The 11,539-nt window shown below is 41.7% G+C and overlaps 1 protein-coding gene across 1 annotated transcript; it reads left to right on the top strand.

Annotated features, from left to right (window-relative positions):
• Positions 1 to 317: 317 nt before the first annotated feature.
• On the top strand, positions 318 to 1,454 carry LOC116054496 (trace amine-associated receptor 13c-like). The gene is made up of 2 exons (XM_031306101.1): positions 318 to 495; positions 638 to 1,454. Exons 1-2 carry the CDS (start codon positions 332 to 334, stop codon positions 1,452 to 1,454), a joined length of 981 nt encoding a protein of 326 aa, XP_031161961.1. The 5' UTR covers positions 318 to 331.
• The last annotated feature ends 10,085 nt before the right edge of the window (positions 1,455 to 11,539 follow it).

Raw genomic sequence — 11,539 nt, 5'->3', positions numbered from 1 at the left:
AAATCCAGACAGCTAGCTAGACTATCTGTCCAATCTGAGTTTCTGTTGCACGACTAAAACAACTTTTGAACGTACACGTTCCACCAAAACAAGTTCCTTCCCGAGGCTAGTTTGCAGAGGCACCGTGGCTCTGTCCGGCACTTAGCACCGCCCAAGACGATTGTGATTGGTTTAAAGAAATGCCATTAAACCAGAGCACACTTTTCTTCCATTCCGGAATGCTGTGTGGACAAGCGAGACTAAGGAGGGACAACAAAGCTAGAAAAGTAATAAAACGTCTGAACTTTGTTCAGAAAGTTGCCAGATCTCAGCAGCACCTCCTCTGTCTCTAATGATGGAGGGATTTGAACTGTGCTTTCCACAGCTCAACTCCTCCTGCAGGAAGCCAATGCGTTCTCACTCTGACACTGTGCTTATTTACATCGGGCTGTCCTTCATCGCTCTGCTCACTGTGACTCTCAACTTGCTGGTCATTATCTCCATCTCCCACTTCAGGTAGCCACCTATTTCATCTGTACAGAGAAATGATTGTGAGAGAACAAGTATTTAAAAAAATACTTTGTCTTGATTTTGAAATGCTTTTATGACAAGTGATGCTAGAAATAATAATCAGTATGTTGCTCTCTTTTTTCTCCAGGCAGCTCCAAACCCCCACCAACCTCCTCCTCCTCTCTCTAGCTGTCTCAGATTTCTTTGTGGGTCTCCTCGTGTTTTTTCAAATTATACTCATAAACGGCTGCTGGTTCCTCAGTGACTTCATGTGTGTTGTGTATTTGGATCTTTCATACATTATTACCTCTGCATCAGTAGGAAACATGATGCTCATATCAGTTGACCGATATGTGGCTATTTGTGATCCTCTGCATTACTCAAACACCGTCACTGTGAGAAGAGTTACAATCTGTATTTGCCTTTGTTGGATCTGTTCTGTTCTATACAACAGTCTCATATTGAAGGATAACTTGAAACATCCAGGCATGTATAATTCCTGCTCAGGAGAGTGTGTGGTTGTCATTAGTTATATTGCAGGAGTGGCTGACCTTATTTTTACATTTACTGTTCCTGTCACTGTCATCATAGTTCTGTATATGAGAGTGTTTGTGGTGGCTGTGTCTCAGGCTCGTGCCATGCGCTCTCATATTGCAGCTGTCACACTTCAGGGTTCATTCAAAGTAACTGCTAAGAAATCTGAAATGAAAGCAGCCAGGACTCTCGGCGTTGTTGTTGTTGTGTTTCTAATGTGTCTCTGCCCATATTACTGTATCGTCCTTACAGGCCAGGATAACTTGGTCAATGCTTCATCTGCTGTCTTAGTGATATGTCTTTCATATTTCAACTCCTGTTTAAACCCTGTGATCTATGCCTTTTTCTATCCCTGGTTTAGAAAATCTATGAAAGTTATTGTTACTCTTCAAATACTGAATCCTGGCTCCTGTGAAACTAACATGCTGTAAAGAGACACTGTGGAGTGACAGAAAATGTTTGTTTACATGTGAAGGTTTAAATTTGACCGGTTCTGGTCTGGCTCCGAAGGCTAGGGGTTACATGACTTCAGATTTTTTAAAGTCGACTTTGATGTGATGAAAGTCAAGTCGACGTTGACTAGTTGATCATGACATCATTGGCATTTATTATAATCATAAGCCTATAAAATCACAGGAGAAGGGAATGCTTTGCATTCTATACCTGTATTTTATCACCCTTTATTGATTTTCTTAAGAGGCTTGCTTTGTGTAGCTTAGAATTTCTAGCATTTTGCAACCTGTCGAATTTATCAGCAAGCACTTTTGCAGTGAGCTCAACTACCCGTTTTTCGGTTTGTGCTTCAACATGCTATACTCACACTACTGGGTTTACCAGCGGTAACTTTACGCACACCAGTCCCGGTAATTATGTCTGACACTGCGTCGCACATCTCTGTGATAGTAAGTCAATCAAAAGTTCGCCGTAAACAACCACTCAGTGCAAAGTCTATTATCCGTCAAATGCATTGTGTTTATGCTTAGTTATGTGTGCACGTAATTGAAATGGCCATTAAGTGTAGCACGAGTCATACCTCCTACGTTGGGCTCCATGCGATAATCCAGTGATCCAATGCTGGACAGCCTGTGAGGTTAGCATTAGCACGTAGCTCCTGCGTGTCTTTACACAAACAGCTGACTGCAAACATCCTTTAGCTTAGAAGAAATCCAAACAGCTACACTGCCCTACAAAGCAAAAAGGCAGTAGGTACACAGAGTGCGGAACTGAGAAAAATGACTTTAAAGTTATCCTGTCATCCAGCTAAGTAGTTGTAGGTAGATTATTGGACATGTGGCTGTTTTTGTTACTTTATATTAGCTTATTCGTTGTACATATCAATCCTCATATTTAATTTGATATTTTACCCCTATTTTGCAGTTACTGTATTCTTGCTTTGTATTACTTACCAAAAACGTGGCACCATACCAAGGAAAAAGGCAGTAACTACAGATTCTCCAAAAACTATTTTGCCACAACTTGGGCTCTGGGTGTGTTAGATACACTGTATTTGAAATAATTGGAAACATTTGTTTTCCTGAACATGGATATACCAAAACCAAAACTAATTTGACCATTTTAGGTCAATATTTTCCACCTGGAAGCTGTTCTGGTGCTGAAACGGCTGCTTAAAGTCTCACATTGCTAAGCTGTTATCAAGTTATCCTGTCATCCAGCTAAGTAGTTGTAGGTAGATTATTGGGCATGTGGCTGTTTTTGTTACTTTATATTAGCTTATTCTCTGTACATATCAATCCTCATATTTAATTTGATATTTTACCCCTATTTTGCAGTTACTGTATTCTTGCTTTGTTTCACTAGGGCTTTTTGCAGTTACTGTACAAACGACTACCATTTTTCTACAAAACGACACACATTTGAGATAAGATGTTTTGTCACATAACAAAGGATGCCTTGAATGTCATGAAAATGATAATAACTCTTTTTGTTTTGTAGGGCAGTACAAGCAGTCCTCCTCGTCCTTAACTCCAATATCTCCTTATGTCCCAAACGTTTCGTGGCCTTCAAATGAAGTTCCAAATGAGCTGGGGTTTTGACTAATTTTGCCAGTGACGGTACTACAGGTCTATGTTTTAGTGACAAAACCACATGATCAGCGACAAGTCGACATCAAGCTCAAAACATCATTGTGGAGGAGTAAAGTCAACTAGACTGTGCAACACCTAGTGTGTATGCATTCATTTGAATCTATATTATACATTACAGGTTTTAGGCTTATTTCCTGAGCCATAGAATACAGGGCATTCTACCTATCACACATCAGCAACACAGAGAATCCTTAAAAAGAGTTGATTCATGTTTCAGAAGATTTGTTTTACATCCAAATGTGTTTAAACAATTCTTCGAGTTAAGACCAAAACAACATGCTCAATATGTTTTGGAGTAACCAGTTATCAACTTTATGAAACCTATTACTGTCATCATAGTTCTGTATTAGAGTATTTGTGATAGGCTCAGTCTCATGACATGCGCTCCCACACTGCAGCTGAATGTAGTTGTAATCAATGTTGACATGATAATACTCATTTACATTAAAACCTGCTGCCTGACACACACTGTAAGGTAAACTGAGTCACATATGTAAAAACTTTCAGGGCACGGGTTGTCTACACTCGGAGTTCTACATTCCTTAAATTGTAAGCTGCTGATTACCTGCCATGGTTGGATTACCAGATAGTGGCCCCAGAAGTGAGAATGAGCCCTCATTTGCTCACTGTTTATCTGCATTGTGTACAGTATTTTTATGGAGTATTCAGGTTTGCTGTTGCTGTGTAACTTGATTAAACACAAATTGATTAAGGAATATGCAATATGTCAGCACAATAGCAGCTGAAATACTGAAGTTCCAACATATTTTGACACAGGCCTCCACTTCAAAACAGGGTCTCTAAATCGGTAAATAAAGGAGGACCCACATTAAGGCGTTATCATGCGCCTTTTGACAAGCTAGGCGACTACAAGGAGCTAAAAAATGAGCACAAAGAGAGACAAAATTACTACAAAAACATGCAAAATGACTAAAAACTAAGTTTGGGTGTCTTCACACTCACACGCACACACGCGCACTCTCTCTCACACACACACACACACACACACACACACACACACACACACAAACACACACACACACACACACATAAACTCTAATTGTGTAGCCCATTAGCTGCTCCTCTCAGTGTATCTCTCTGGCTCAGAAAAGTTTCACACCTGCTTTCATTAGTGTCACATGATGACATCACTGCAATCAAAGGTGTTACTGTAAGAAGAAACAAGCTCTAACATCAACATCATGCAATCACTGCTACATTAAATAGAACAACACATAACAAATAAAACAACTTTAAGTACACAGATTGTTTTTAGCTGAGATCATTTCACCTGTCATGACTAAACATTTGTGATGCAACTTCGAGTCGACACATTAACACATGATGTAATCTTTGCTTTAAGGATCTGATCGCCCAAATCACACTAACAAACAGTCATTCCCTAAGGCCAAACGCCTAAATGATCCTGTAATTTGTAAATGGATAACACATAATAAGCCTTACTTATAGTATATATAAGTAAGGCTTATATTATTATATAATAAGACCAAAACAAGAAATTATACCAAACCATACACCTAATGTAAGCTGGAACTATATATATATATTAGCAGCTCTTTCAGTGAATATCTTAAGCACCTGGAAGAAATCCTGTCCAGATTCCAGTCATGCGGCCTCAAGTTGAATCCATCAAAATACTGTTTTGCCAGAAAACAGTTTACATTTTTGGGCCATGTGGTGTCCAAGAACGGCATTCAGCCAGACTCACGAAATGAAAAGTGTTTAAAGTGCTCATATTATGCTAATTTTCAGGTTCATAATTGTATTTAGAAGTTGTACCAGAATAGGTTAATGTGGTTTAATTTTCAGAAAACACCATATATTTGTTGTACTCCACATTGCTGCAACTCCTCTTTTCACCCTGTGTGTTGAGCTCTCTGTTTTAGCTACAGAGTGAGACATCTCACTTCTGTACCATCTTTGTTGGGAGTCACACATGTGCAGTAAGTACTGCTAGCTAGTCAGTTGCAGAGTATGAAGGAGTGTCATGCTAGCAGGTAGGCGAGCATTATAACGTGTTACAAAGTGACCACGTTTGTCTCTGAAGTAAAGGCTGGACTACAATAGAGCTGTTTGGAGCAGTTTGTGAACAGTGTTTTCTGTTGGAGATGGTAAGTCCCTTTGGGGTGGACTTTGGGCTTTTTCACTTTGTAAACCTATGACGTGCACAAAAAAGATATATAACACAATAAAGGAAAGGGGAAAAGCCAAAAAGCATAATATGAGCACTTTAAGCCTGGCCTACTCCAAACTCAGCAACAGAAGCAAGAGCAATAGGACTTTGTTACATACTACTGTAAGTTCATCAGGAGTTTTGCACATCACAGTGTTCCACTACATACTCTTACTGAGAAACATGCACACTTACAATCAACTTCTCAATGCCAGGATGTATTCACTTACACCTGAAACAATCCCTCTCAAGCCCACCTGTGGTTGCATTCCCTGATTTCACGATGTCATTCTTTCTCTACACTGATGCTTCAAGCTCTGCTATCGGTGCTGTGTTGGCTCAGAGACAGGGAAATTAGGAGAAGATAATTGCATATGCTATCCATGTTCTAACAAAAGCAGAAAGGAATTGGTCAACCTACGACAGAGAACTGTGGGCTAATGTCTGGGCAATACAACATTTCCACCACTACCTTTACAATACCTATTGACAATGACAGGACTGGTCGCTGTGCACGCTGGGCTCTTGAACTTCACCCTTTTGAGTGGACTGTAGTACAGAAAGATGGCTGCAGTCACCTCAATGCAGATGCCATGTCACGTCGACATTCGAGTCCTACTTTAGCACAGCCTCCTGGTTCAGATTTACAGTGTGCTATTACAGTTTGTCTCCTCTACAAATATGCTTCAATTCCCTAAGGAAGATCTTAAAAAGGAACCAGAGACGTTCATGTCATTTTTTGGAAGTCCAAGTCGAGTCTCAAGTCTTTGAGCTTGAGTCCAAGTCAAGTCTCAAGTCTCTGGTCATCTGATCTGTCCCTAACACTGTATTGTTAAATCTTATGAATTCAAAGCATGTCCTGTAGCTACCATCCATACAGTACAGTATCAACATCAGTTGTAGGATAACTTTATGGGGTCTACTTAACACATCCCTCTAGCCCTCTGACCTGGTGAAATATTAACCTAAGGCTGTCACATCATATGGATACAACTATAAAGATACAATGTGCCTGTTCCCAGCATTAGCACAACACTTTGCGATGGTTAGCTTGTTACCTGTGGCGATATATGTTAAATGTAACGTCTCTTTCACTCAAAAAAATGTCTAATATCAAAGCGGAAATCAAGAGAATAGTGGCAGTGCCACACCAGTTACAGAACAACATGCATCTCAGTGTCAGTCCAAATTACGCACAATAAGCAGTTTGAACTCACTGATGTAATGCCATTTATTTTTAAATTTATTAAGTGTTAGTAGGCTCAGTGAAACTGAGTCCAGCACGAGGGAGACCCGACTCAGAGAGGGAGAGGTTAGTGAGGCCAGCGTCTCCACTGTAGTGAGGCCGGCGTCTCCATGCATGAATGAAATAATGAAATAGTAAATAGGGCTACAGTAACAGAAATATGTGCAGAATTAAGACAGTCAAGACAGCCCAGTGTTTGGTGGACCGGGTACACCTTGTTCACTTAATAGTCTACAAATCATCCACGGGATCAATTACGCATCACATGAGTTTGCCCACCCAACACAGCGTTTGTTCCTGGGGAGATGGATCCGTGCATCCCGCCTCCTGTGCGCCATGGATGTCTGAGCCTTACTGAGCAACTACTAACTATAAAGATACAATTTGCCTGTTCCCAGCATTAGCACAACACTTTGCGATGGTTAGCTTGTTACCTGTGATGATATATGTTAAATGTAACATCTCTTTCACATTAGCGTGCGAGTGACTGTCTGACTGACCTATTTGGGTGCGTTTTGAGATGCCTGATGAAGTTCGACGTTGTTGATCCGGCATCATTTATCTTGGTGCCACACACCTTGCGTGTAGCTGTTGGCTTACTGCCACTGTTTACAAAGTTATTGAAAGCAAAACTAATGACAAAAGGCACAACTCCGGGAGGACTTGGTGTTGTATTTTTTTATGTGAGTGCGCGCACATAAGGCATAACGCAGGCGTTACGTTGCACATAATGGCAAAGGGCAGGGGACATGAGGCTCGACATACGTTTCCCCAACGTATTTGCGCCAATAAAAGAAAATAGAAATACATGAAGAAATTTAGATTTAAAAAGCTAGAATTGCATGAAAACATGTTGTTGACGAGTCTCGAAGCTCGAGTCTGAAGTCTTTTGGGTCGAGTCCGAGTCAAGTCTGAAGTCAGCTGTTTGTGCGACTTACGTGCGACTTGAGTCCGAGTCTCAGACTCGAGTCCCCATCTCTGAAAGGAACAGCAACATATGCTATATTGTCAGAGGTCATTAACTGGAAGGTTAAATGTCAGAAACCACCATTCAGGTGCATGAAAAGATGCACACCTGCTGAAAAAGCACTTTGGCAAGAGTATCTCAGACTTACTTTTTATAATGGTTTGCTCTGCCCTAAAGTTTTCTTCCTCAACCAAGTAGCTAACCCCAGCCCTCACTCTACAATGGGTTTCACTCCATTCTTTCTCACACATGGTCAGGCAGCCAGAATGCCTGCCAACCATCTTCATCTACGCAAGGTTCTCCTGCTGACTATGTCATACAGTTGACTCATATACTTCAGTCAGCCTTCGGTTCTTCTGCATGGAATAGAGACCTGGCCCACACATGACAAATGTGTCAAGCACACTCCATGTGTTTCAGGAGTAGTAGCGTACATCAAAACAAAAACTTTCTCCTCACTGGAAAGGCCCCTTTGAAATAATGCAGTGCCTCGGATCTGATGTGGATTGGCCTGGAGTGACATACAAGATTCATTACCTCCTGGATAAGTCTGACAAGTCCCAGATTTTTCTCTACAACCATCTCAGACCATACTATAGAGCTCAACAGTCCCACCCACAGCGGGTTCCGGAAGTAAAAATACAATGCAATTTCTCCATTGACAAACTGGAGTATAAGCCATAAAATCGTAACCGTCGATGATAGACTTAAAACCAGCATGCCGACATGACTAAGCGATTGTATATGCTCACATAGACGCCAAAAATCATGGGGCACTACCCTTGTTTTGAGATAAATGTCTTTTATTCGCGATGTCTTGGATAAGTACTTGATTACCCACAATCCTGAACAATCCCACAGCGATGCCTCTGATTGGTGGAACTCATGCTGGTGAGGAGGGGGGGTGTCAGTACCCGATCTGTGCTGCCTGCACGATCCGTCACAAGGATTTACGACACTGCACGAATCACGATCTGTTCCACGCTTCTGCCGTTAGCCTCTGCTGGGAAGCTAACGTTAGTTTAGCTAACAGCTAATTTGGCTAACCGCTAGCTGACAGCTTGATTCAGTCTAAAATAACGTTAACTCAAACTTAACACTGGGTAAAGCGGCTACAGCTGACGTAACAGCAGTTATATATTTAACGGTTATTTTCAGGTTTTATTTTGAGGGTCTTTTAAAGTTATTACATGCTGTCTCAGCTAGCGGTTAGCCGAATTAGCTGTTAGCTAAACTAACGTAGCTTCCTTTATTCAGTGGTGCGCGGTTTATGGGATGAGTAGTTCCTTCGCTCTGAAATGACGATATGTACACAGTCTTGTACCTTTGACTTTTTGGGGATTTTCTGTTTAGTTTTTTTTACTCAATGATACGTTGTATGCTTATGAGTCACGTACCGTCTAGTTAGCCTAAGGCATGGTCTAAAACTCTTTATATACAGATTTTTCCAGACGTCAATGGGAGAAATGAATGGGAAGTTTACTTCCGGAACCCAAGGTCTCTCAGAGGAGGGGCGGGACTGTTGAGCTCTATGCTCCTGTGCCAGATCATGGACATGAGACACCTGATTGTGACTCCTCTTTGCAGCCTTGGCTCCCTCGTTTGATTGCATTGGCAGGTGCTTTGCCCTTCAAACCTTCAAAGCCTGCAGGAACGGGTAGCTCCAAGATACTTGGCTGCAGCAGTGCCCCCTTGTTAGCCCTGCTAATCTGCCAGCCACAACCCCAACCTCAGCCACAGCCGCAGCCCCTATCACACTCTCTCTAACCATCCACTCCTAGATTGACTGTTCCCCCCATCCAACCAAGTCATGGTTAGGCGGTCTAACACTGACTACCTCTCTTGATCAAGGCTCTGGTTCTTCGCTGGACCCTCGCAGACGTCAAGTTTGCCCTGCCAGATACCTTGTGGACTATGCTCTAAAGTGAGACTGTTCTCTCTAGTAGCAGTTACTTATGTTGTGTACTTTAGTGAAACAAGGATGTTTCTTTTTGTGAGAGGGGGAGGAAATGTAAGATTCACAAATTATTCATATATTTGAATTAATGTACAAAAATGTACAGTGTTACTGTGTAGCCTACATATTTGTGTTTAAACAGTCAGTACTTGCATATTTACATGTTTAATTATTTACATCAGCAGTTAAAGGAGAATTCCGGCCAATTTTTACGTTAATCTTGATCGCTATAAATATGCGTGTACTTTCGATTGAAAAAAACCCGACTCAAATCGGTGCAGGCAACACAGAGTAGCTGCACCTACGTGTATGAGCTTCCACTAAGCTAAAATGTCAGTTGTCGGGGCAAGTTTTAGAGTGCCTTTGTGCCTCTTAACAGACACAAAATGCAATTAAAATGTCTGTGCAACATGAACAGGGCCCTTACGTGACAACAAGATATGTTTTTAACTCAGACATTGTTTAAATTCACCTACCCTGTCTCGATCCTGCTGGTAGCTAGCTCGCCCTGCTAGCTGCTAGCTGCTAGCTGCCGTCCGGTGAGTGTGTTCAGCCAGGCTTCTGTGATAATCATCCCGACAACAATCCACTGAGCGCCCGGTGGTCTGGCTATGTCCTCCAGAGGACAGGTCATGTATATATATATATATAGTATATCACACACACACACCAGTGGTTGTCAGTGTAGGGACCAAATTAACATTGGTCTACCAAAGGGATCTACTAGGACTACTGAACTACAGGCGACTCTTGGCCCGTTGCCCAGTCAGAAACACGCCGGCTTCATAATGATGAAATAAGCGACTCTTTCCTCCTTTCTTGTCATCTCAAAGAGGAGAGATTGATTCTCTGATTCATTCTCTGGGATACAAAAAAGCTTAATGTAGCCTTTCACACTCCCTCCTCCTCGTCTCTCCATGAACACAACACCTCGCTCTCATGTTCCAGGTTAACTCAATTACACCCAATAATCGGCTCCTTCTGCACATTTCTGGAATCACTGCCAGTGTAAAACAAAGCTTGATACTGGGTAACTCAATACATATACTCAATAAATACTCAAAGCATACATACCTGAAGCAGGGGAAATGCGGGGGGAAATGCGCCTGGGATGGCTTGTGAAGTAGCATCGCAAATGTGAGAACATTTAGAAAATTCCACAGACAGGGGGGTGCTCTTGAACCCCCTCACCGTCTCTGAAAGCATAACTAGTCCATCAGGAGTGGCTCAACAGCTAGATCTATAGATAAACTCATCTTTCAGGCTTTTGACTGACCGTGTTGACACTTCAGCGTGAGAAATCGGGGGTGTGGCATGTGAGCGTGTGAAACCAATCAAATGCGTGTGTCTCACGGCCAATGCGTGAGAGTTGGCAGCCCTGGCAAATCTAATCAAGAAAAACGTACTATGTGGGGGCAACTGCCGCTATTTTAGTAGAATGATATGAATAAACTTACTAAACGTAAGGTGAATAAAACCTAAATGGGTAAACTCGTCCGTGAACTATGAAAACTACAACTCCCATAATCCCAACATCATCAAAAGTCTGTGTTCACCATCCATTGTTTTGATTGAGAGACCCCTAGCAGCAGAAAATTACATATTGTACATTCAAATAAATAAATGTTTTCCTTTATTGTATGCTAATTTTATTCAGGATGACCCTGACTATCACCATGTAAAGGTTGATATGACGTAGCTGGGTTAGCTCAGTTGGTAGAGCAGGCGCACATATGTAGAGGTTTACTCCTAGACCCAGTGGCAGCTGGTTTGACTCCAACCTGCGGCCCTTTGCTTCACGTCATTCCCCCTTTCATGTCTTCATATGTCCTGTGAAAATAAAGGCATAAAAATGCCCCAACCTATAAAATCTTTTCTTTCAGGGTGAAGTGATTTTATCTTACTCCAAACTAAACTAACAATTTTGCAGCCATGCTTCTTACTTGACAAGGTTATGTTTCAACATCAGAGAGAGGTGATGAAGACGCAGAAGAAGAGTATGATGCAAGAGAGTTTGATGCAAGATCATCTTCCATAAGGGGGAGAG

This window comes from Sander lucioperca, chromosome 8 (genome assembly GCF_008315115.2).
Source record: "Sander lucioperca isolate FBNREF2018 chromosome 8, SLUC_FBN_1.2, whole genome shotgun sequence".
In the NCBI taxonomy this organism is placed as follows: domain Eukaryota; kingdom Metazoa; phylum Chordata; class Actinopteri; order Perciformes; family Percidae; genus Sander; species Sander lucioperca.
The sequence above is the reverse complement of the archived record's forward strand: the minus strand, read 5'-3'. Positions and strand labels throughout refer to the sequence as shown.